Source organism: Ascaphus truei, chromosome 3, assembly GCF_040206685.1.
Source record: "Ascaphus truei isolate aAscTru1 chromosome 3, aAscTru1.hap1, whole genome shotgun sequence".
In the NCBI taxonomy this organism is placed as follows: domain Eukaryota; kingdom Metazoa; phylum Chordata; class Amphibia; order Anura; family Ascaphidae; genus Ascaphus; species Ascaphus truei.
Window position 1 is genome coordinate 84645478 of NC_134485.1, and position 27122 is coordinate 84672599.

The 27122-nt window shown below is 46.0% G+C and overlaps 1 protein-coding gene across 6 annotated transcripts in view; it reads right to left on the minus strand.

Moving 5' to 3' along the window:
• Nucleotides 1–27122, minus strand: part of NCBP3 (nuclear cap binding subunit 3) — a 58952-nt gene that overhangs the window by 19306 nt on the left and 12524 nt on the right. The window contains exons 2-6 of one of the 6 annotated variants that reach the window (XM_075594451.1): nt 10359–10424; nt 7317–7422; nt 5594–5716; nt 2881–3009; nt 908–1011 (exon numbers count right to left, since the gene is read on the minus strand). In XM_075594451.1, coding sequence (XP_075450566.1) covers nt 908–1011; nt 2881–3009; nt 5594–5716; nt 7317–7422; nt 10359–10424 — 528 coding nt within the window. Of the gene's footprint in view, nt 1–907; nt 1012–2880; nt 3010–5593; nt 5720–7316; nt 7423–10358; nt 10425–27122 lie in introns of all 6 variants that reach the window. The other 5 variants (XM_075594450.1, XM_075594455.1, XM_075594454.1 and 2 more) reach the window with 5 other exon arrangements.

The following is a 27122-nucleotide window of genomic DNA, read 5'->3' on the forward strand; positions in this document are numbered from 1 at the left end:
GATTCCCTGAGCAAGGAAATTAAGGAACAGGAGAGGCGCTTCATAAATACGTGAATCTGTGCATTTGTGTTCCACAAAACAAGTGCTGGTTATCAAGAGACAGGTCCACATTGTTCTAAATCAGGGGTGGCCAACTCCAGTCCTCAAGGGCCACCACCAGGTCAGGTATTATGGATATCCTTACGTCGGCACAGGTGGCTCAATCAGTGGCTCGGTCATTCTGACAGCCACCTGTGCTGAAGCAAGGATATCCATAATACCTGACCTGTTGGTGGCCCTTGAGGACTGGAGTTGGCCACTCTTGTTCTAAATCAACATGTAAATATGTTTATTAAAATGACCAACATATAGTTAAGCATGGTGGAAGTTTTATAAGGGTATAACCACTACTTGGTATCAAGACTGTTCTACCTTGGTACTAGCCAACTGTGTTTTAATAGGATACAGCACACATTTTTCCTAATAAACTGTTCTCACATACTCTAGGTATCAAGATTCAGGGGCTCTGGGTAAATAAATCAGAGCTTTCTAGGAAAGGCACTCAGAAACTTGGTTAACTTTGGTTCACTGAAGAGTGTGAACGTTTCAGTCCCAAGACTTGAGAAAGATCCACAATGGGACCAAAATGTTGACACTTCAATAAACTGATGTTAGCCAAGTTTGTGGGTATCTGCCCTAGAGCCCTCTACATACTGATGTATCCTATAATGCAGCATTTCCCTTAACATTTACGTAGGTCTTGCTTTCAACAAAATGTGCACCCCGTCTGCAGGGCTTCCAGTTACACGACAGAAGGTCTTCAATGGACAATCCTTAGAAAGCATACCTAGACCCGGCAAAGAAAAATCTTATTGGGGCAATGGACAAAAAAGGGGTTTAGTAGGAATCTAGGTCTTTGGGTTCATACCGTGCTCTCTACTTTCTTTTCAGTTTCAACTTCTGCGTCACTAGGATGGTCTTCCTCCACCTCGCCTTCTTCAGTCTCATCCCCAGAGCTGTCTTCGTGTCTGTCTAAAGGGAGAGGTGAACCGCATTTGCAGGAATCTCATTTCAGGGTTCGGCTACTAGTCTCCCCCATATTGGAAACAAAACTGTGGCACAGAATGATCATGTCTTGCCACATATAAATAATAGTAGTTATTCATACATACAGCTGGCCGTTTATGTAGCATTGTACAAAACATTTCCCAGGCACAGTGAGGTCTTGCCCTGATCAACTTAGATTCAAATTGCAATGCCTATGGCGCAGGGAGATCAAGTGGCTTATCAAATGTCACCAGGAGTCAGCAATAGGATTTGAACCAGACTCCTCTGTTTGAAAAGCAGTGTTCTTTGTAAACTAGGCTTTTAGCCCAAAGATTGCCTTGATCACATACTTTGCCAAGAATTCTATTTTTTTCATTTTTTTTAATTCAAAAGTAAAAACCATTTTTACAGAGCCTCTTAAAAATGGAATGAAACACGAAAAGGTTGAGACCAGCACTCCAAGTGAAGTAACAGTAAGGGTGGTGCACTAGGGGAAAATAGTAGAACACAATAAAAACACTGACTAACACCAAGTCCAGATGGAAGTGGTGGATCAGTAAGTCCCCAATGTGTGTGCACTCATAACCCTATGAATGTGAATAGTGTAATAAAGTATTGTAACTGTGTGATTCTAGATGATAGAACCCCTCAAAAATGAAGTACCAAAGAATATATAATAATTAAAATACATTTATATATAATATTTAAAATACAAGGGGTATATGTAATGCCCCAATAGGTGGTCACAATTGTTGTACCAACAGAAGCCAGTGGTAATAAAATTACTGGAAGGTGAATGGTGGTATAGTGAAGGAAATCAAGGACTGGCCAAATTGAGCCTACTAGAAGGAAAGGACTCACTAGTAGAGCCCTCCCTTCCACGACCACACTACAATAGTACACTATGTAAAGGCTCTACTTTGCCATGGTAAGAAAGGCTACAGTGAACCAGAAAAAAACATACAGAACACCTACAAGCTCATATTGAACCAGAGCAAGATAAACCGTGGTGGGAACGGATATCAGAGAGCACCAGATATCCTATATCAGGGTAGTGACCGTTACAGTGAACCGAAGCAACTGTCCGTGGTACGAACGGTTTCTGTTATAGGGAATAATTACTATTGGTTTCTGTTACATGGAATAGGTACTATTGGTAGGTGTTCCACTTAGACTAGGTATCAATAAATGTATTTTAATTATTACATCTTCTCTGGCAGTTGCTTCATTTTTGTGGGGTTCTATTGTTCTAGCATTTAGAATCACAGTTACAATACTTTATTACGCTATTCACATTCAAAGGGTTATGAGTGCACGCAAATTGGGGACTTACTGATCCACCACTTCCATCTGGACTTGGTGTTAGTCATTGTTTTTTATTGTGCGCTTAAATATGGTCAACAGTGAGATTTTCTAAAAATTACTTTAGAACTCAGATGTTTTGGGGGTAATTTTGTCTGGCACACCTACCTTGCCATTAACAAAAAGAGTTAACACCAAATGCTCCTACGTTAAACATTCTGATGTTTAAAATTTCAGGAGACTGGGGGGCCTAAAGCTGCTCTACACCCCCAAATTAAAGTTGCACCCCTCAGCATTAACAGCTATCCACATCTCAAATACCAGCACAGGCCTATGTTCTCGAGACCTCATTTCTGTTCCAAACACAATTGCCATATCGCATTAGTTCTAGTTCAGCACAGCTACACTGCTTTACGGCAACCTGTCTCAAACAGCTTGCGGTCCGTAAAGGTTTCGTCACAAAAGAATGTATCATTCCTATTGATGTATGTCACCTGAACCCTGGACTGAGGAGCCAAGTGTGCAAGTGGAAATAACGATAAAAGCGGGTACCCTTTTTGGTTTTGGAAGAGGTGCGCGCTCGATGTTTTTTGCGCTTTCGTTTCACGACGTCGGGGGTCGTGGAGCTCAGGTTTAACAGAGCACGGGTTGCAGTCACCTCATCCAGCCAAACTACATTACCTAGAAAGAACAACACAAAACAGGATGCTGCTTATTAAACCTCTTCCACAAAGAAGCTGAAAAACCTGTGTCTGTAACAAAATCCTATGTGCTGCGTACGAAGCACCACACTGTAGTTGCGAAGCGCTTTGTCCCATTGGAAGAAAAGCAGCCATATGAAATAATTATTATTAAAGAGCCAAATTTTCGAACAAGTTCCTCTAATTAAGCTGATATGAATAGGTTGTCTCCTTTAAACCACAATAAAAAGGATACATATTGATGTTGGAAGTTTACCTTTATTCTTTTTTTTAAACATAATTCTTATTTGGCTATTTGTTTTATTTAGGAATTTTGCCAAAATAGTTATATACGGTCGGTAGATATATTATATATAGATATAGACATAGATATATATACAGGCATACCCCGCATTAACGTACGCAATGGGACCGGAGCATTTATGTAAAGCGAAAATGTACTTAAAGTGAAGCACTACCTTTTTTCCCACTTATCGATGCATGTAATGTACTGCAAACGTTATATACGTGCATAACTGATGTAAATCACGCATTTGTAACAGGCTCTATAGTCTCCCCGCTTGCTCACAGCTTCGGTACAGGAAGGGAGCCAGTATTGCTGTTCAGGACGTGATGACAGGCGCATGCGTGAGCTGCCGTTTGCCTATTGGGTGATATGTACTTACTCGCGAGTGTACTTAAAGTGAGTGTACTTAAAGCGGGGTATGCCTGTATATATATATATAGTTTGTATTTGTATGTTCGTTGACTTAGTTCCTTTCATTACGTGCTTCATAAGTCTGAACGGCTGAGAAAAATATTAGTGAACCAAAAACAATTCAAGACAGGATCAAACATAAAACCTAGCAAAATAGAGTAAATAAAAATACCACTTGTGGTGCATTTGCATGTCTCAGACAGGTCTGCAACCCTGTCTTTCCCCATTATCGCTTAGCAAACAGTGCTTCCACTGCAGCCTGGAATTCTGGTTAATGACATGCACACGAGTGTGTCACGCTACATTTTAAGATGGACCGCTATGAGCTTATGCCTCACGTATTACACTGCTTTTCAGCATAGCCTGGGTTTAAGAAATGCATAGCCAGTAAAAAAACCCATTATAATTCTGTACATATTTCAGATCAAATCTGTTCAAAGAACAGTAAAAAAGGAGTAACGTGTTTATCGATACATTTGCTAGGAAAATAATGCAAGCATGGCTTCACCAGTGAATAAAACCCAAAATAAATGGAAATATTGGGACATATCATGTGACCACTGACGAAGTGAACAGAAGAGGGGAGTGGGGGAGGGAGTATCCTTCCGTTCCTGCTCCGGCCAGATTGCACAACCTGCCCTGGAAAAACAAGCTTAAAAGCCCACGACGAAGCCATTATGTCATTTAGCCCCTCGAGTAGCAGTTTCCATAATGCGGTGGCTACGTTCATAGGGCACACAAAGGGTTACAAAAGGTGCAATCCCCAAAGAACTAAATTGTTGTAAATCATTTTAACACCAAGTGCCTTCCTTAAACAATTGTAACCATGGTTAAGCCTTGAATGCCAGGGGACCCGCTGACAACTACGGGAAAGCAAAGAGGTTTCTGTTATTTTGGGAATTAAAGCACTATTTAATTTTTCGGGGGTCTCAGCCTGTTTGATAGTGAAGGATTTCCTCAAACCTTAGCCCACCCATCCTTATCAAGGAGCCAATAAAGGTAATGGAGGGGGAACGACAGGGGGAGGGGGATTTGCCTCTGCAACGCTGGTTTAACACACAGGGACATGACACAAAAGGCAGCAGACAAAGGAAATCAAACCCCTGACAAGTGTCAGCTCACCAGATTTCCAAACCACTTGGGCTGAGCTCACACAGCCTGCTACAGTCACGCACTTCCGTGCGCACCTCCACTGCTTGCTCCTGCAGCCCAGCGATCTGTGAGCTAGCTGCAGGAGTTGGGTCGCAGCGATTGGGGGTGTGGCGGGCGTAACAAATGCGTCACAGAGCTGGTTCACTTTTATTGGCTGAACCAGCTCACGTGACACGACTGCAGCCCGAAATGTCAGCTTGGGTTGTGGCGGCAAAATGTTGCAGCGTCAACGCTGTACTTTGATGCCACAAGCCGTTTCTAGTGTGACAACTCTCATCCACTAGCCTCAAAGAGTGCCGAACGTGCGCGTCGCATAGCAGGTAGTGTGATAGCCCTTAGACATGCCACTGCTATTACTAAACGTTGGTCCTAGGAAGGACTAGCTCTTTAAGGAATCTGTATATACTCATTTGATACCTGGTGAGGGTGATTTATACAGCATCAGATATATGTATATACATATACATTTTTTTTTAATGGCCATTTCACTTGTGATTCCCTATATGTCTCATCTGCCTCATCAAATAAAATAGTTAAAAAAACAAAAACAAACGCCCTTAGAGCCAAAAAGTTGCCATATACTTACATTATGTAATAAATAAAAACATCTATTGTGATAGTATACGGTATATTGAGAGATTAACCAGTATTTGAAGTTTAAGGTCTTTCCCAATAGTCATCATGACCTAGCAATGCAGGACAAGAGGTTACTTACAAGAGCTATCATCTAGCCATTCAATGTGACCAGGAGGGTACCGTTTAAAGAAGCCAAAAATATCCTGGGTACTCATATCATCCACACCGCAGACATAGAGTGTATCCATCCGGACTTTGGGGACTGCTGAAAGACAGTTAGGAGATAACAGTTTCTACCAACCGTTTGGCCTATTGTGGAAACAGATACATTAAGCCATTTAAAAACTAGAATCATCTGTGTGGAATCAATGTTACATTATCCTTTATAATAGTGGTTGTACTGCAGCAGCCCTTTGAAGAGAATTGTGACAGCTGAACCACAGCCTAAAAACCACACACAGAGATTGTGAGCGGCGGTGCAGATGCATTGGAGAAAATTATGACCAGTACTGCAAAAGTCTAGGCACGAGAATTTATATTAAGGCACATTAAAAACAGTAAGAGAACACTCTTACGCGTTTCGCGTGGTCAGACACGCTTTATCAAAGAGTACGGTATACAAAAACCGATCGAGCACATAAATACCCATAATTCCACCCTTCACTCGTGACGTATCGGCGTTTTCATCCAAAAGGAATCATCACGCCCCATCTCTCATGGAGAACTAGTGAAATTAAACTAATAGCCAGCTGAGAAACACCATGCAAAGTGACATGGTCTAAGGAGACAAAAAGAACACTCCCTTTCTGATGACGTATCGGCCCCTCAACCAATGGGAGCCATCATACCTCTTGTCTAACAAAATGTTTGTTAAAGCTGGTTTCATATATATATATATATGAAAGGAGAAAAAGAAAAAAAAGTGTCCCACTGAAAGCTGCAGTTCAGTCTTTTTTTTTTTTTTTAATTTATTTTTTTACTTCAATAGTTTCATGTGTGCAATCTCTAATTACCTAAAGAACTGTATAGCTGCAGGTCAATTCGTTCTCCATGTATTGATAGGCGAAATTTGGTGACATAATTAGAGCTGGCATATGTTTTTATTTGCTTCAGGTCAGTGGAAGCTCACGAATATTCATGAGCACTCCTGCACTGACATGTGCTAGAGGGAGGGCAGGGCTGACAAAGGGGTGTGCCAGGGCTTGTGACAGGACATGAAGGGGCAGTGCCTTAGCAAATGGCTGTTAAAATAGAATACAAGAAAATTGGTCTTTCAAAGTTGTTTTTTTTAAAACAGAAAATGCTAAAAGTATTTTTTCTTACTACAGAACTGATTTATTTAAAAAACACACATGCAGGATATTGACTGAACTGCAGCTTGAAAGCACTCAAGCAAAAATAATAATGAAAAAAGGTTTATTCATGGACATGGAAAACACTAAAAAGATACAAAGTTAAAACAATCCCCACAGGATCCCTACAGCTGCGAAAAATACAAAATATCAAAGCAATTCTGAAGTCCTAAATGAACGTGTGATAAGAACAGAATATTGCTGCTCAGGAATAAAAATAATAAACTCCTGAGGTATGTAAAGACCGGCCAGTCAAAATTTATTGTTACGTCAGCTGTGTGCTGTGAACTACTAACTGCTAATGATAATAATTGCCAAAACAGTACCACCTAGGAAGCAAATAAATGATATGAGGTCACCACTAATGAAATGAAACAATCATGGTGTATACTTGGTGTGTAAATATATATATATATATATATATATATATATATATATATATATATATATATATATATATATATCCCGGCGCGCTATGGCATGATGGCTTACAGAAGAAACAGTTTGTACCTTTTCTCATCGTTTCTCGATCCAACACAACATTCCTTTGATCGTCCTTAACCTCTGCACGGAAATGGAAACGCTTTGCTCTCTGTTCCTTCTTCTCGATGGCTTCCTAACAGAAAGAACGAAATACAACCGTGTCCATTAAATCCGATCAGTCGGGCACAGCAGGGATAACCGTCGCACGGACACACTATTAAAGCAGCGGGTGAGGGGGCGGAAGGGGAGGAGACAAATCACGTACATCTGGTGTTTAAAAAAAACAAAAAAAAGTGTCATATTTTTGTATCTTCACTTTAAAGTGGCAATTAAGATTGGCCGTTCCCCCAACACAGGGTTTAAGCAGTTGTCTCTGGAACTGAACCGCATTAATTTCAGCTCCAGGGACCCCTGCTTTGAGATATTTACCTCTATAGGGGGTGCCGGTAGCTACTCCAGCTCACTAGCAAGTACACGTAATGGCGGCTTTTCAAAGTTCCCGCCTCCTACGGGCCAATAGGAATCTGTGATGTCATCTGGTGCAGCTTCCTATTGGCCCGCGTGACGCCGGAGATTTAAACTTGCAGGAGATACCAGCACCCCCTGCAGAGGTATCTCTACATTAAATAAAAAATAACCCGCTTGCTTTGCTCCTTCAATACAAGCGGATCAATATTTGTGGAGCGATTTCATTACCTACACGTGCAACACACAAATCAAGAATAACTAATTACAGTGCGTATGTCTTATTACACTTCTCGCTCTAGTTTAGGATATTTCGGCCTCAGGAACCACAATTGGTTAGCCCAGGGGTGCTCAACCCCAGTCCCCAAGCTTTCCCCCCCCCCCCCAACCGGTCAGGTTTTCAGGATACCCCTGCTGCACCACAATTGGCTTAATCAGTCCCTGCTTCAGCACAGGTGGCTTAGAACGCTGGAGCTGGGATATCCTGAATACCTGGGCGGTTGGGGAAGGGAGGATTGGAGTTGAGCTCCCTTGGGTTAGCCACAACAACTCTATCGTGGTCTCCATCACACTTCGAGCTGTGCGCAGCAGGAAAAACAGCATTATTTAAAGCTGCAGACCGAGCAATACATGTGTTTTATTTTATAAATCAGTTCTGTACTTTGAGAAAATACTTGTAGCATTTTTTGTAAATAACTCTGAATTACATTTGTATGTATTATAACAGAACAAGCATTTTCTATTTCTATAGCAACCATTTACAAAGTCACATCCCCTTCCTCTTTTTAAACAGGCTCTGGTACACCCCTTTTTGAGCACTGCCCTCTCTCTAGCAGTGCACCAATTATCTAGTTACTGCCTGGTCACATGATCGTCCCAACAGAACTTTGCATCTTTGGTCCTCTTCTGCTGCATTGACAGCTATTTAGTTAACCCCCAAATCGATTCTTCGCCGATCGATCACAGGAGAACGGATCGAACGGCAACTTAGATACAGCAGGGCCCTGCTTCTCGGCACCCCGCTTTTCGGCAGCACCGAGAAGGGGGCAGCCATCTTCGATCTTAAATCGCGCATGCGCAGAACGGGCGGTTGCGCCCAGCGCGCATGCGTAGAACGGGCGGTTGCGCGCGCATACTGTTTGCATGCGCAAAAATGCCGATTTGCGCATGCAAACACCTGAAAATCGTCGGATCCGCTTTCTGGCGATTTTCACTATACGCGGGCTCCTGGAATGGAACCCGCCGTATACCCGGGGCCCTCCTATAATTACTTCTTGTGTGGATTGTATTGATGCACATATTAAAAGGGGAAAAAAATAATAATAATAAAAAAAAGCCCAGCAACTTCGTCTGCTGCTTTAAATTAAATGAACCAGAGTATCTCAAACGCTTCGCTGTGCCACAGCCTCTAAGGACTCCCTGGTTCTCAAGATAGAACATGGTTCCTCCATCGCAAGGTAGACACAATAGGAGTTGGCCAACTAGAACCTGCAACATCATACAGGCGGGACGTTGCGACCTTTCGATGGTGATTTATTGGCCATATTTGTCGTTTGTGTGGCTCACGCCAGCACAAAAAACGACAAATATCTTGGGAACCAGGAAACACCCCCAGTTCTGCAAACAGGGAGGGAAGAAAAAACAATGTAAGTTGGAAACCAGGGCCACCCTCTTTCCCCCCCCCCTCCCTCACAGCTGAACCGCAATCATTTCAGCACCAAGAACCCCCGTGAACCCCCGTGGTTCTAATCTATGTACCGGGAACGATGGCACCTGTTCTTCCTGGTTCTTAAATCCCACGCGTCACACAGGTCAATAGGAAGCCGCAGCAGATGAAGTCACGGCTTTCTACTGACCAGCATATTGAATGAGATTCAAAGCGCCATTTTGTTTCCCCTGAAAGAGGCCGACCGGTACCGAATTTACAGGTATCTTGGAAACAGCTTATGTAAAAAAAAAAATAATAATACAAAATAAAAAAGAGCTGTGGGGAGGAGAAAGGACGGTGGGAAAAAAAAAATACGAGGGGGAGAAATAATCATGAGGGTGTCTGCACGTTAAGATGGATTGTGTAAGGTCCCTACAGGATGGTGTCAGTCATGTAACCAAACAGATGGTGGAGATTAGCGTTCAACCCCCAAGCTGGTTTTGAGAGACTTGGGATTATAATAAGGCAAATGCCCAGGGCACAGAAAGTTAAAATAGCCACCAGAAATGCAGTTAGCACAGAGGCCCTGTAACTGGGTTATAACGAAGCACCGACAGGTGAGTTACACTCAATTCACACGCTGCACTGCTGTGATCTTTGAACTTGCTGTACTTAATTGTAGCGCCCATGGACAACTGCCAGAAGCACAACCCAAAACAGCTCTATGGTGCTGGGCCAGTAATGCAACACACACACACGGCTGGGGAGGTGCGAACAGCAGTATACACCGAGATGTACTGTAATACTGATTCCAAGAAGAAAGTACTAATTATGCATGAAAAGGGGGAAGGGTACGAGTAGTTTAGTCACATGAGGCCCTCCATGTACAGAGGTACATTGTGGGTGATCGCTGGTGACAGATGGATTCCAAAATCTGAACAGATTTCCACTTTTACCTTGGAGGTGACATCGATCCCAGTGATGAAGGTTCCAGCCTTGTTCTCATAGCGCCGGGTGGTGTCCTGTAAAACCAAGACCACCACATGAGTGTCACTGCCACACAAATCTACGGATGACTCAACTTGGAGCCTCTAATGTTAATATCACAGGACGTGACCCAGAGAGATCATTAACCACATCCTGATTTAAAGGCTTCCCAAAAGCACTGTGTATAAACATACACATGTAAATTGATGAAGAGCATTAGCAAATACAGCATGCACTAGATCTATATATACACTCGTACGCCAATGCAAAGAAAAAGCCACTGAACGCATCATACAAATAAAGAGAATAAATACTCCACCAGAATCCGATGATACAGAATGCACTGAAAGTCAAAGTATTTAAAAAGGAACATTTATCGTCCAATACAAGAGACTGAGAAAGGCGTTGAGAGATCGGACACATACCGATATTGTCCTGGAACAGGATTGTGTATTCTCTGTCTTCAGGCTGCCAGCACCCTCAGCCTAGCTGTGGCAACAATGTTCAGACTCCTTGTGGGTGTCTTGGTTTCAGCCAGTTGCCTTGGCAACCCCCCTTCTTGCCTTTTTAACCAGGATGGACTGCTCCCCCTCCCCTTGCCAGGTGGTATCCCATCAGCCCAGACCAGCCTGATTTCTTTTAGTACCAGCAGCCATCTTGAGCAGTCATCTCCCCTATCCTGGTAAAGTTACTGATTTTTACCTATCCCTATATCTTGCATTTAGACCACTTCCCTCATAGGTCCCCTTCCCCTCTCATGCCCCAGTGTTCCCTCAGTACTTTCCCGCCCTTTTTTTTTTTTTTTCCAAAGTTTTTTTATTAGGCATTGTTCATAATACGTTGTACACAAAATAGACATCAAGTTGCCTAATACAGGTTTTCTTTGTTTTTTAAGGACAGAGAGAAGGAAAGGCTCAACGCGCCCCCGACCTTCAAACATGGGTCGGTAGGGTTGGCGTGAGGGTGGAAACAGAATGTGGGGGGATGGGGGGGGAAAGGAGAGAGAAAAAAGGGGGGGGGGTGGGGCTGCGGGGTGGGGGGGAGGGAGATCCTACCCCCTTGGTCCATTGCGCGTTGCCCATCCATCTTCGTTGTTTTCTTTAGCGTGGAGTAGCAATTGTTAGTCTTACATGGGAGTCAGCTATGTAATCCCTATTTTGTGGTACAGGGCGATCCTTTTTAGTCCCGCATGTGGGTTATCCACGGGTCCCATATCTTATAGAACGGCTCCGTCTTCCTTTTGAGGAAGGCTGATAGCCTTTCCATTAGCATGACTTCTTGTAGCCTTTTTATGACCGTTTGCTTAGGGGGGGGAGACACTTTCTTCCACGAGGCGGCCACCGCACATCTAGCCGCCGTGAGAATGAAGGAGATCAATTTACTTGTTGGGCGGTCAATATGCTCGATTGGCCTGGCCAGCAAGTAGGTCAACGGATCAATGGGTATTGTGAGGTCTGTGACCTCTGTGATTAGAGTTTGTATAGTTTCCCAGTATTTCTGAATTTCTGGACATGACCACCATATATGGGCCATGTCTCCCTTTTGTCCGCAGCCTCTCCAGCATAGATCGGAGGCCAGAGGGTAGATTTGATTTATTCTAACTGGGGTAAGATACCAGCGGAACATTATTTTATAAACATTTTCTTTGATTGTGGTACATATGGAGGTTCCTGAGGCTGCTTCCCAAATACTTTCCCAATCCTCTTGGTCTATAACTGTGCCCAATTCTGCTGCCCAATGGAGTATGTAGTCATGAACCGGAGCATCAGTTGCTCGTTCTAGTTCTGAGTATATTTGCGTTATGAGACCTTTTTGGTGTGCTGTCTCTTTGCATAATCTTTCGAATCTTGTGAGAGGGGGAAATTCCAACGTTGGGGAAATTGATTGTGCGTAGTGCCGAATTTGGAGATATTTGAAGACATTTAGTCCTCTTATTTCGTATTTGCTTCGTAGCCTTTGAAAGCTCAGGAACTCTCCAAAGCTCAGGAGGTCAGCAATCGTCCGAATGTTTTTGGTTGTAAATTGATCAAATTGTCTGGGCTCGCAACCTGGTGGGAATTTTGGATTTTGAGTGATTGGTATAAGTTGAGATTTGGTGGTTGTGAGCTTAAATTTTAATTTGCATTTCGTCCATATCTCCCATGTGAGCCTCGTTGGTCCTAATTGGAATTTATTTTTCTGCAAATCCTCCTTGTTCAGTGACCAAAGGCATGTCGGCAGGGAAGGCGTGCCGGCGTATTGCATCTCTATATCTAGCCAGCAATATTGGCCGGGGTCCGCATTCCACACTACTACCTGTCTTAGTTGGGCGGCTTGGTAATACCGCATAATGTCGGGGACCCCAAGGCCCCCCCTCCCCCTCGAAGCCAACAGGACCGTACGTGGGACTCTTGGTTTTTTCCCCTGCCAGATAAAGTGGAAAATTTGCTTCTGGATGTTTTTTAATTCAGTGCCAGGGATGTGGATCGGGAGTGTCTGGAAGTAATATAATAACCTGGGGAGGATGTTCATTTTCACCGAGATCATCCTCCCGATCCATGAAATTTGATACGAACCCCATTTATCGAGGTCGGATTTTATTTTGTGTAAGAGGGCGGGGTAGTTGTTTTGGTAGAGGGAATGGTAGTTCTTCGATATCTTTACTCCCAAATATTTGATATAGGAGGAGCACCATCTATAGTTAAAATTTAGTTTGAGAAGTTTCATCTCTGGCTCTGGCAGGGTGAGATTCAGTGCTTCGGACTTATCGTTGTTAATTTTATAACCCGATATCGCTCCGAAGTCTGAAAGCTCTTTTTGTAAATTCGGGAGGGAAATTTGGGGTCTCGAGAGTGTTAAAATTATATCATCCGCGAACAGGGAGATTTTATAGTGGGAACGTCCAATATTTATCCCTTGAATATCTATGTTATTTCTAATCGTTGCTGCTAATGGCTCTATTGTTAGCGCGAAGAGGAGGGGGGACAGGGGGCACCCCTGCCTTGTGCCATTTTGGATGCCAAAGCTCTGGGCGTCACCACCCGGTAGTTTAACCGTCGCGGATGGGTCTTGGTAGAGTCTGCGGACCCCTTCTAAATATGCGTCACGGAAGCCAAATTTGCGCATAGTATGGTCTAAAAATAGCCAGTCTATCCTATCGAACGCCTTCTCTGCGTCTAGGCTGAGTAGTATTGCTTTGGTACCTGTTAGGTGGATATGCTCAATAATATTGATTATTTTCCGCGTATTGTCTGAGGCCTGTCGGCCTGATATGAATCCGACTTGGTCAATGTTAATCAGCCTCGGCAGTATGGGGTTCAATCTGTTGGCTAGAATTTTGCTATATAATTTGAGGTCGTTGTTAAGTAGGGAGATTGGACGATAGCTTCCGCATTGCATCGGGTCTCTGCCTTCCTTATGAATTATAGCTAGGTTGGCCAGGGACATGGAAGTGGGGATCGCATTTCCTTCCATAAAATGATTGAACATTTTTAGTAGATGCGCGGATAATATAGGCAGGAATCGCTTGTAGTAGACGTTAGTGAAGCCATCAGGGCCAGGTGACTTGGAGATCTTTAATGCTTTTACCGCTTCTTCCAATTCTTCTTTCGTGATCTCCGCGTTGAGGATCTCATTTTCCTCATCAGTCAAGGTGGGGAGTTGGCATTTGTCTAAGTAAGTTTTGATCGCTTCTGAAGCTTTTTTTTTATCTACATGGCCAGTTTTGGATCGCAGGTTATACAGATCCGTATAATACTTTGTGAACTCCGCCGCTATTTTTTTATCGTTATATTGTATTTCACCAGATCTATTCTTAATCGCTGTGATTTGGGACCTTTTTTGTATTCCACGCAGTCTGCTGGCCAGGAGCTTATCCGCCTTGTTGCCCTTATCATAATAATGTTGATTAGTCCATTTAAGGGCTTTTTCAACATTCTCCATTTGGGTCTCTTTGAGCTTTTGCCTGGCTATTGTTAAGGCTTTATAGGTTTTCTTTATGGGGTTGGCTTTATGAGACTGCTCAAGTTTTGAGATGCTATCGGTGAGGTCTAGAATTAGTTTGCGTTTCACTTTCTTCCTGTGAGAGGCAATAGAGATAAATTTGCCTCTAATTGCCGCCTTATGGGCTTCCCATAGGATCGCCAGAGATGACACCGACCCCGAGTTAAAGAAGAAGTAGTCCTTAAGGGAGGCTCTGATCTCTCTCTCTATCTCGGGATGGTTCAATAGGGAGTCGTTCAATCTCCAGGAGTATGAAAACGTCTTTTCAAATGGTGTAGATAGGGTCAAGGTGATTGGGGCATGGTCTGACCACGTTATGGGGCCGATGTCTGATTTCGTGGCAGCCTCTAGGATGTTCTTGGTCAGCAGAAAGTAATCTATGCGTGAGTAGGTCTGGTGAGGCGTCGAGTAGAAGGTATAGTCTCTCTGGCCCTGATGTTGTGATCTCCAAACGTCCACTAGAGAGAACTCCTCCGCTAAGTCCCTGAACCTTTTCCCGGTGATTTGGGAGTGGGTTGTACGGGGGTGACCCGTTACGGTCGATCTGTCCTCGGTGGGATTAAAGACCATATTCAGATCTCCGCCCACTATCATCGAGGACAGATATCCCGGGTCTATGCCCTCAAGTACTGTTTTCAGGAAGTCTATTTGATTTTCGTTTGGGGCATATACATTGATTAAGGCGATTGCTGAGCCCGCTAAAGAGCCATATACCATGAGAAATCTACCCTCTGGGTCTATTGTCGTTTTGATATGATTGAATGGAGTGCCTTGTCTGATTAGGATAGCCACTCCTCGCTTTTTACTACTAAATGATGCATAAAAGCATGTTGGGAACACTTTTTTGAATAAATTTGGGGGGCCATCTGATGTGAAGTGGGTTTCCTGCAGGAATACGATGTCTCCCCCAGTCCGTTTTATGTCTTGGAGGGCGAGCCTCCTTTTCCTATTATTTTGAAGGCCTTTTACGTTGATCGATACTATTTTTACTGGGGCGTTAGAGGCCATAAGTGATGTTAGTGTATCTGGTTTTTAGGGATCCTCCCTTCCCATCTGGGGGGGTCCTGCTCTTTTGGTATATTCGTAGGTACGGCCCTTGCAAACTTTTGTAGGTGGCTTGCTTTGTCGGAGGGTTGGTTGGATGGGCCAAGGGGGGAAGGGGGCGGGTAGGGGGCAGCAGGGGCGGGGGGTAGTGCCGCTGGGACAGAGTCAGCGGCAGAGAGAGAAGTAGGATGAGGTTCAGGCTTGAACCTAACAAGTATTTGCCTGGTCCGTGGGCGACCGGCTTGTGGGCTAACGAGCCCAACGGGATTGACTCCGGCGTCGGCATCCAGTGGGGAGTGTGGGGGGATAGGGGGCCGAACCCTCTGGTTCTGTGTTCTTCCGCCGCTCAAATATCTCAGTTATATCCTTAGCTCTTTGATAGGGGGGGAGAGCGGGGGGGAGGGGAGGAGGGGGGGGGGGTATGGGGCAAAAAGGGGGGGAGTGGGGGGGGGGTGTATAGGGGGGGGGGGGAGGGACCAGATAGGAATGGGTCATTACCGAGCTTTTAAGGTGAGAGGGGGTGGAGGGGAGGCAGGTGAGGAGGGGGGAGGGGTGGGAAGTGTGGTAAGAAGCGGGGGGGGGGGAGGGAAGGGGGGGGAGGGGACAGGGGGACAGGGGGAGAGGAGGGTGCATATAGAGCATATCATGCATACAGGTGTCCCTTGAATGTTAGGTATACAATCTATTTCTCCCTAATAAACCATTTGTACGTTTATCTCTTTTGTCAGCCTCGGGGAGGGTGGGTGAGGGGGGCAGGGGGAGTGGGGGGGGAAGGTTTCGGCGTTTTGTTTAGTTTTGTTGAGGCCGTTTACACATGGTGTATATAGAGCATTTCATACGTATAGGTAGGTCTAGCATGTGAGGTATACAAACTATTTCCTCAATTAATTGTTTGTGTATTTGTTTCTTTTGGCACACCCGGGACGGATGTGGGGGGGGGGGGGGGGGAGGGGGACAGGGGGAATAGAGGGAGAAGATTTCGGCGTTTTGTTTTGTGCTAGCCTCCTACCCATGGTTCATATCATACATGTCACGCATATAGGTAACTCTTGAATGGTGGGCACACAGTCTATTTTTCTAGTAGCCCGTTTGTACAATTATTTCTTTTGTCGGTCTCGGGGTGGGTGAGGGGAGGGGGGGAAGGGGTAGGGTGGGGGGGGGTGGGGAGGGGGGGTGAGGAGAGCTGGTGGGAAGGGGGGGTGTGGGGGGGGGTTACTCTATGGGGGGGGGTGGGGGGTGGGGTGGAGGGGGGAGACACAGGGAGGAGGGGGGAGGGAGGGGGGGCGCGGGGGGGAGAGGGGGGGGTGGGATCATTGGGGGTGTTGGTTTTGGGCGGGGGGTTAGTGTACGGGTGTTGTGACAAGGAGAATAAATTGGCAAGCAGATACATATACATATGAGATGGACACAATCACAGTGGTATTATACAGCCACAGAGGAAGTTGGAAGGGAGATCACAGTTGTTCTTTCTTCGTTGGAGTCCGAGTATGAGACTTTTGTGTCTCAACTAGGTCTTATGTCTCTTTCATCCACGCTAAGGTGGGCTTGTTCACAGGTGTGTATGTGGGGCCTGGGGGATCTTTGTGGCATAGTGAGCTATGCCCAGGGTGGGGGGGGGGCGGGTGGGGGGGGGGGTGACCAGGGATGTCATGAGGGGGGGGGATTGCTTTATTTTTTTGGGGGGAGGTGTGTGTCGCTAGGTCTAATGAGCTCGTTCCGTTCTGTGGCGAGCCGCTACGTCCTAGTGTCATGTGGTCAGTTCTGGGCGTTGCTCCGCTCTTACGCTCGTGTCAGCGTGTGTCAGAGGCGCGGCTAGCTGGGAGTTCTGGGCAGCAGGTGAGAGAGTTGTTCACTTGGGTGGTTCTAAGGGGGGTGGGGTCTTGGGGGGGGGGTGGGGGTGGGCGGTCAGGGGGGTGGGACAGGGGGGGGGGGATGGTGTGACAATTGGGTTAGGGACCCATATGTCTTGCGTAGGCTGGGATTCCCTGTCATGAGAGCTATTTGCTTTCGGTAGCACAGCAATCACAACCACAGCAGCCCCAGCCTCAGCCGCCCCCCAGTGTGGAGCATTTGCATGCTTGGTATTTGTTGGTTTCCCCTTATGTGTTTTACACTTAGGGGCGGGTATAGCCTCTGCTTGCTTTGAGTAGGTTGGGGACTTTTATGTGTGAGTACAGAGTTTCCAATTGTGTTTATTTGGTTAACATTTATTAATTTTTATACTAGTATTTGTTTGTTCTATGTAGGGGGGGGGGGGAAGGTCGGGGTGACAGCGGAGGATAGGTGAAGGGTCGGGGGGATGGACTACCAGGATAGGTCTGTGTGGGGGGTTGTAGTGGGGCTATGGTCGCGTATCAGCTACATGTGCGGTTTGCTGGGGTCTGCGTACCACTGTTTGGTGCTTGGGCGACCTCATGTGTGTGCGCTCCACCCGGTTCTCTGTTTTGGTGTGTTTCAGGTGTTGGATTCTTCTGAGCGTCTGGGTTGTCGTGTGGGTTTGTTTGTACGTGGGCGGAGGTAAGCGGGGGCTGGGTTTTTTAGGGGGGGGAGCAAGGGAGGGGGGGGATGGTAGTTTGGTGTGGTGATGGAAGGGAGGGAGGGGGGGTAGGAAAGAGGGGGGTCTAATGGTAGATTCCTGTATGATTTGATGGTAGCCTTGGTGTGACTCCTATGTGGTTGTTTGAGGTTGGGGGTGTTGCAGAGTTTGTATGGTATAAGTTACTTTGCTAGTGAGGGGGGGGTGGCCGAATGGGGGGGGGGGTGAGTTGGACTATTTTATATCGTGGCAGTGAGGGGTACTGTGCGTTGGTTGTGACTTGAGCTGTGACAGGGGTCTGGGCTGCATTTGTGCAATGCTAGTAGGGGAGGGGGGGGATGCAGAGTTGTGAGGCGTTTGGCCTGAGCGAAGTGTTAGTCCCGTTACCAGGGTTGCGGCTTCGGCAGCGATCCGATCGATGAGAGAAAAAAAAAAAAGGGGGGGGAGGGGGGGAACGTGGCTAGCACTCTCGTATGGAGTCCAGACTTAACGTTTGTCTGGGGGGGGGGGGGGTAGGGTGGGGCAGTCAAACCTGATCTGGGCGTTGTTCACAGGCAGGTCGAGGAGTTCCCAGCGGGGCCTGGTCGGTGAAGTGACCAGTGGATCGGGTTTCTCCTCTCCCGCCACCGCGCCTCTCAACTCGCCTGTGCTGTTTATCCAGGTGCAGGGGTGGCTTTTGCGGATAACGCTCTGAGGTACTGGGATCGCTGCGGTTAGCCGGTTGTGAAAGCAGCGGCATGCGGTACTGCTCCGACGTGTGTTCCTCTGGAAGGGCGACTTGGGTTGCCGGTCTCTGGGCTGCTCCTCTCAAGATTTCGGGCTGGTCGTCTGGGTGTTCAGGGTTGATGTTCCTGGTGGCCCGCCAATCTTTCAGAAGCTCGTGTGGTTCTCCGCTCCTGGCTTGTGTCTCGCGGCTCTCTCCGTATGGTGTTTCTCATTGGAGGCAGCGTCAGGCCCAGTTCGCGGGCGAATCCCTGCATCTCCTCAGGGAGCCTGATGGATCGTTGTTTTCCGTTCCTGTTGACCACCAGTCGGAACGGAAAGCCCCAGCGGTAGGGGATGTTGTTCTCTCTGAGTGCTTGGGTAAGCGGCTTGAGCTCTCGGCGGCGTTCGATCGTGATTTTAGCCAGATCACTGAAGATCTGCACCGGCTCATTTTTGAAGGTAAGATTGCTATTCTCCCTGCTTGCCGCCATCACTTTCTCCTTCGTGGAGTAGCTATGGAGGCGGACTATGATGTCTCGCCTCCGCTTCGGGTCATTGGAGCGAGGGCCTAGCGCACGGTGCGCCCTGTCAATTTCCAGATCCCTGTTATCAAGTCCCTCACATAAATTATTGAAAAGGTCGACCAGATATGGTTTTATTTGTTCGGGGAGAACCGTTTCCGGGACATTTCGAATCCTGAGATTCTGTCGCCGGTCCCGGTTCTCCTGGTCCTCGATACTGTCTTTCAGTAGTCTGACCTCCTCCCCCAGGCGCATAATCTCGTCGTCCGCCATGGCCTGTGCCTGCAGGGATTCTTCCAGCTTACTCTCGAGGTCCTCTGTTCTCTGCGTAAGGCCGCTTATCTCTTCCCGCATTCCTGCCATCATGTCTTTGAGTTCCTGTCTGAGGGTCTTTTGCAGTCTGTCATGCATTTTGGATAGGAGGTCCTCAAGATATGAGCGGGTAATTTCTCTGTCCAGGGCGGGTTCTTCTGCCTGCGTGCTTCCCTCCCTTTGCGGAGATGCGGCCGCGTGGCGTCCGACGCCATCTTGGGGACTCTGCATGCTCGCTAGGCCGCGTTTTTGTTGCGGCTGAAAGAATTTGGAGGCACCTTTGGAGGTTGGGGCTTTTGCCTTCTGTGGCATGCTGTGGGGTTCAGACACTCTGTAGAGCTGTTTGCTGTGCGATTCGAGTGGTGGAAACGGCTTTTTTTATCGTTTGCTTCGTGAGGGTTGTTAGAGCTCCCTATTTAACCCACCATCTTGGATGACGTCACCGGAAGTCCCCTCCTTTCCCGCCCTTTTTATTTGTATGTTGTTGCCCCAAATAAACACTTCAGCAAGTAAGAAGGTTCCCTTGCTTGATATATGGGATTGCGTTAGATGCATAGCGACAGGCAGGTTATCAGGGTGTGCTTGGTCCAGAACAGTAAAAATCAACTCAACAGGAAACAGGCTGCGACAGCTATACAGAGCAAGCTACTTTAAAAACAGTTTCACTGACACAGAAGCTGCAGCACTGCTTAAAAGATCCGTGCATTAAACACAGCACTGTCACTCTCCTATCCTGGGCATGCAGGCCCACACAGCTACAGAGTGAGGAACTGACATCACACCTACTCCTGCGCTCCTTCCCCACGGCTAGGGCTACCAAGGGCCCATGCTCCGGACATCCACCAGGACACGGGTCAGAGCCACGGACGGTATAGCCAACACTACGCTGACCGCTACAGGACACCGACTGGCACCATCTGAGACAGTCATCCATCGCTGACGCACGCCACAGGCACTGGCTAAAGGCCTACATACACCTGCAGTATGGCAGAACTCAGACCCTCACCAGACACCACATATGAGTGACAACTCAGACACGGACAGCTGCACAACCGCAACAGATTCAGGAAAGCGTAAAGCCTAAGCGGACAGATACACTTACACAAAAGGCCCACGAAAATTATGAAGCCAACATTGACGCGCACCGCGACAAGTTAGAGAAGGCCTGTAAAAAAACTGGACTTGAAATACGTAATGTTGCTAGCATTGTCAATTATGAAAAGCAGCTTGAGCAGGCAATAACTCAATTAAGGTCTGATCACTCGTGCTACCAAAAGCTGTCAGAGACATCTCTAACAGGCTCTAACTCCAACCCCCTGGATATCACCTGTGGTGTCCCGCAAGGCTCTGTTCTGGGGCCCCTACTCTTCTCAGTGTTCATCAATGATCTTCCTACAGCTTGTAAGGAAGCCTCAATACGCATGTATGCAGATGACACAATCTTATATGCAAACAGCCCTAGCCTCTCCGACCTTGAACACATAATTCAATCTGACTTTGTTTTGGGAAATCCAATTTTCAAGTCTCAAACTGTTTTTAAACACTGACAAGACTGTAACAAATGGTATTTGCGACCAAGGCTACATTTTTAAAGCTTCCAATGACTGAGCTCCAGATCAGAACTAACGCCTCCCTAACTCCTGTTACTAGTTTTAACTAGGGCATATGGTTTGACTCCCATTTAACATTTGGGATGCACATTGATACCTGGACATCCAAAACCTATGCCAAACTAGGTGTACTGTACAGGAACAAATCCTCCTTAAGGCCGCGCGTATAGTGCCCGCGACCGCGACGCATGACGTCACCGCTAGCGAAAGTTGTATTTCGCTTTGCGGCGGCGTCGCAGGCAACCAGGGTATTGATTGGTTCAGGGGCTGTCACGAGGCGACAAAATCTAATATTTCTGGCTTCCGAAAACAAATGCTTTGTCGCCGTCTCGCTTACTATAAGCGCACGCGGCGGCGACAATGCATTTGTTTTCGGACGACGTCGCGTCGCCGGCACTGTAAGCGCGGCCTAAGTCTGCTGGTCAGAAACCGTATCGCACAGCAGAAGCTAATGCCAATTATCGACTATGGGGACATAGTATACGGCTCAGCACCCCAACCCCACCTTAGCAGACTTGATACCATCTACAATTCAATATGCCGTTTTGTTCTCCAATGCAACTACAACACACATCACTGCGAAATGCTCAAAGAACTAGATTGGTCATCACTTGTCTAGTCGATAAGTTCATCTCTCCTGTCTTGCCTTCAAATACTTTCTGGGCAAGCTTTACCAGCTACCTGAACAAGCTCCTTACCCCTACCACATGCAGCACTTATCACCTGAGATCAGACTCCAAAAGACTGTTCATGGTCCCAAGGTTCAGCAAAGTATCCGGCCGTTCCTTCTCTTACCGTGCACCCCAAAACTGGAACATTCTACCGGAGACTCTCACAGCGACCACCATTCTAAGTTCTTTCAAAACGAACGCTGTCTCACATTTTAATCTGGTCTGTAACTGTTACATATATATATATATCAACAAAACAACACAAAAATATGTAGCGCTCAGGTGGATATAAGTGATAATATAAAAAAATATTATAACTGATAAATACTTAATTAAAAAATAGCAAACATTTAACTTAACTAAATATTACAACAAACCATAACGTGATAGTGATAAAGAATAAGTCCAAAAAAGAATGTTCCGCTTGTTGAAAAAAAAATCCAGAGGTGAAAGTCCCAAAAGAGGATCCAGGGAGCGTATTGCAGCTTCAGATATAAGTGGTATAGCCAACCACTGCGAATCTAAGAACAAAAAACAAACAGAAGCGCAAGCTCCATAGCATGTAACTGTTTAAACAATAGAGTACATTTATTAAAAGACTGCAGCCCAAAGGAATTCCACTTACAGGATTAAAAAAAAAGCAACCATACGTGGGAGAGAAATCTCTGTGTGCAGTCATCAACAGGGGTGGACAAAGGATAGACAAAATGCACCTCATCAGCTCTCAGCAGCCACCAACTCCTGTCACAAGCTGGCGCCAGATCGCTATAGCCCTCAGTGCTTACACGTTCTTTGCTCCTTCAGTAATCAGTAACCAGCACTGAAAATCGGCTGCCTGGAACACTGGAACGCCCAGGATTCCACGTGGACGCACCCGCACGCGATGACGTCACCAACCCTACGCGTTTTGTCACGTTAAAGCGAAGTCGCTATATATATATATATATATATATATATATATATATATATATATATATATAATCTCTAACTGTGCATGCAATGTCTTGTATATAATGTATACCCTGTTCATTTATGTAACTATTTGTAACCATATATTATTTGTCATCTTAACTGTGCTCAGGACATACTTGAAAACGAGGGGTAACTCACAATGTATTACTTCCTGGTAAAACATTAAATAAATAAACATCACCTACTTGACCAGGACTACTACCGGTGAAAGCCTGCAAGAACGAGATTTACAGAATAATATCTGGCACGTGACATTCTCCATCATGTAGAGATGGTGGTGCTATCACAGAGGCCGAAGCCTTGCAAAGTTTACGTGGAGACGATGCTGTTTCACGCCCGCATGCATATGGATGCACTACAACAGGCTCACAATCCAGGTACGCCCACACAGAGAATCACAGCTCCCCACACTAACCAGCCATCATCGTACATCCACACCAAGGAAGAGGCGACTGCAAGGTCCCTCCTGGCAACCACCATTGCGCCAAGCACACACTCAGCCCATAGGTCAAAGACACACGATCGACCCCACAATCCAACTCTGCAAACGTAGATGGCGGACAGAGCAACATAACAGAACACGACCGCCCACATCCTCTGCAAGACCAACATGTTGATTCATCCGGCCTAATAGACATGGGCAAGTACATGATCCAACGTGATATGGTGCAAACAGGACTTACCAACTTCGATGACCATCCTCAGAATTACAGAATATGGAAGTCCACATTCAAGGATGCAAATCGAGAGTCTGGCTTCTCTGCAAGGGAAGAACTCAGCCTGCTAACCAAATGGTTGGAGAAAGAATCTGCAGAGCATGCGAAAAGGCTCAATACAGCCAAGGTAAACTAACCCCAAGTAGGTCTTGACTTAGTATGGGAAAGGCTAGAGGAGTGCTATGGTAGCCCCAAGGCAGTTGAAGATGCACTCTTCAAGAGTCGACAACTTCCCCAGAATCACGGTCAAAGACTATTTGAAGTTACGAGAGCTCGGAGATCTGCTGCAGGAAGTGGAGTCTTCAAGAGCAGATCAATCTCTATCAGGTCTCAATGTCTTAGACTCCGCTCGTTGAGTGAAACCCATCTTGGAGAAGCTACCTTACAACCTCCAAGAAAGATGGCCTTCGCAAGGTTCAAAATAGAAAAAGGGGAGAAGCGTCGCCTTCCCCCCCCCCCCCCTTCTTCTTGAGCTTTATTTGCGAAGCAGCCAGAACAAAAAAATATCCCAGCTTCATCCTAGGCACACCAACTGCACCCAGTGCAAGCACCCTAAAGAATGAATTACCGGTGACAAGACACAGTAGCACCAGAACGCCTATCTCGGTCCACAGGACAGACGTATCTTCTGAAACATCTACACGTCCCAATCATTCTACCACTCCAAGCAGGGAGACGGGGGACCCAAACAAGGAATGCCCCATACACCAGAAGCCACACACACTTAACAGGTCTTTTGGGTTTAGGATGACGCTCAGAGGAACCGAAGAAAATACTCAGAATTTGGAGTTTGCTTCTGGTGCAACGCTACCATAACTAATCTATTCAAAGACTGTAAAGAAGCCATCAAATGTACAGTGTGCAACAGTGACAAGCATGTAAAATCTCTACATCCAGAGGTGCCGACAAATGACCAACTCAACAACCCTTCCTCCATGGCAAAGCATGGCGGGGAGGAAGGAGAAGAGAAGTCAACACTGTCACCTCCCAGTGCACAGAGGTATGTGGAGAAGGACATGACCAACGGTCCTGCTCCAAAATATGCCTTGTTGCAGTATATCCCAAGAGACAACCTGACAGGGTTATTAGGATGTACACAATCATCGATGATCAAAGCAACAGATCATTAGCGAAGTCAGAGTTCTTTAGCTTGTTCAACACAAGACAATGCCTCAGCCTACACACTCAGAACATGCGCAGGACTGACAGACAAAAGGGAGGAGAGCAAATGGCTATACCATATGTTCAGTGGATGGCAGAGTAAAGATACCTTTCCCTACACTTAAGAGTGCATTCACATGGCGGCAAACAGGAATGAGATTCCCATACCAGACATGGCATGTCATGTCATCACCCACACCTTAGGACAGCGGTGCACAAACTGGGGGATTCCACCACGAGATTGTCTGCAAGGGGCAAGGGGTTTACAGAGGCCCCACGAGCTTCCCGAAGGCACTTAAATTAAGTGCCGGGGAAGCAGCGAAGTCCTCCGTAAACTGCACTTACCTTGCTCCTGGAGACACGCCGCCATGACATTGTTCCAGCGAGCGTTTGCACAGTTCAGGCAGGCTACCACTGCTCTCAACCACACAACTGGTGGTAGAAGAGACAGCTGTCGTGGTAAGCCTCCTTACAAAAGACCAAGTACTATCAGCACAGTGACCAAGGCAAAGATGGTCGTCCCCAGTTGCGTCCAAAGGGGGACGCATACAGACAAGACCAACTGCGTCAATGGAAAAGGGAACCTCTCTAAAGGGAGTTCCTACGACCAACAAAGGCGACTCCGCAAGAACAGGTGGTCGCCATACCAATCCCCAAGTGTGCTGGGAACGCACGGTTGGAATTAACCAACCAGTCTTCACGACAATGGAGGCAAGTCCAGCCCGACTTTCCCATGAGCCTTGACAAAGCTCATGGACGCGATTCCAGTCTTTGTCGGAGCCAGAACCTTTGCCCGGATTTTGGGGACTTGGTGTGCCACCAGTTATGTCGCTATTATCATTCATGAGCTCACCTATTTCATGGACTCTTAAGAAATAATGAGGAGCACCCAGCCATCTCAAATTGGTGCACCTACCTCAACACCTGGAGCACCAAAAGACTTTGGAGCCCAATGGTATCGGCCGGTACATTCTGTCATGCAGACATGGACTGTTTATATATTGTTGTATTTATATGTTCCACATGTTTATATTAATATAGCGGTATCTACAGATAACAGACCGGGAGTGTCCTGGAACAGGATTGTGTTTCTCTGTCTTCAGGCTGCCAGCATTCCAGCCTAGTTGTTGCAACAATGTTGCGACCCCTTGTGGGTTTCTTGGCTTCAGCCAATTGCCTTGGCAACCCCCCAGCCTTTTTACCAGGATGGACTGCTCCCCCCTTCCCATGCCAGGTGGTATTGTTCCAGTAAATTTCCCATCAGCCCAGACCAGCATGCTTTCTTTTAGTACCAGCAGCTATCTTGAGCAGTCATCTCTCCTATCCCCATTATCCTAATAAAGTTACTGGTTTTTACCTATGCCTATGTCTTGCATTTAGCCCATTTCCACTCCATTGCTCTCATGTCCCAGTGTACCCTCAGTACTTTCTCGCCCTTTTTATTTGTATGTTGTTGCCCCAAATAAACACTTCAGCAAGTAAGAAGGTTCCCTTGCTTGATATTTGGGATTGAGTTAACCTGCCTGTCCCTGCGCTTCTATCAGGGTGTACTTGGTCCAGAACAGATATATTGGGCAGAGACTGATAGACGGCAAGTACCTTTATGAACATGTCATATACAAGAGCAAATTGGCTTTAAAAGACCAGAACAGCACTGACCATGTACCAGAAGTGAGGAGCTATGATGATATCTATTAGATCTGATGGAACATTGAAGATGCGCAAAAGACATACATCCTAATGTGCATATATCAGGATCACGTATACATACATACATGGATTGAGAATAGCGGTGTCATATTTTCTGAGGGTGTTGACCATCTGCCTGAATGTGGCCTGTTTTGACTTATGCTGTCTGTTACATTGCGTGCGATCTGAACTTCAGACAAAATGACTTTCTTTTTGATAAACCACCTGATGGATTTGCCCCCTACTTAGCATTTTTGTATATACAGTATATGGTTATTTCTCTATTGTATTTTCACATCCTGTAATAGGGTGAATACACATCCTGTAATAGGGTGGCCCCCTGCAGACACACTTACCAGAACTCGCTCCTACTGTCTCTGTACGTTCTCCCTACCTACCAATTAGACTGTAAGCTCCTCGGAGCAGGGACTCCTCTTCCGTAATGTCTAAAGCACTTATTCCCATGATCTGTTTTTTATATTATCTGTTATTTATTTGATTACCACATGTATTACTGCTGTGAAGCGCTATGTACATTAATGGCGCTACATAAATAAAGACATACAATACAATATATAAATATGCACATTATTCATGTCTGTACACTACCCTAAGGAAGGTCCCAAGGTCCCACAGATGACCGAAACATTGGTCCGATTGATCGAATTCTAGTGGAATATATATATACATATATACATATATACATATATACATATATATATACACATATATATATATATATATATATATATATACATATATATACATATATATACATATACATATATATACATATATATACATATACATATATA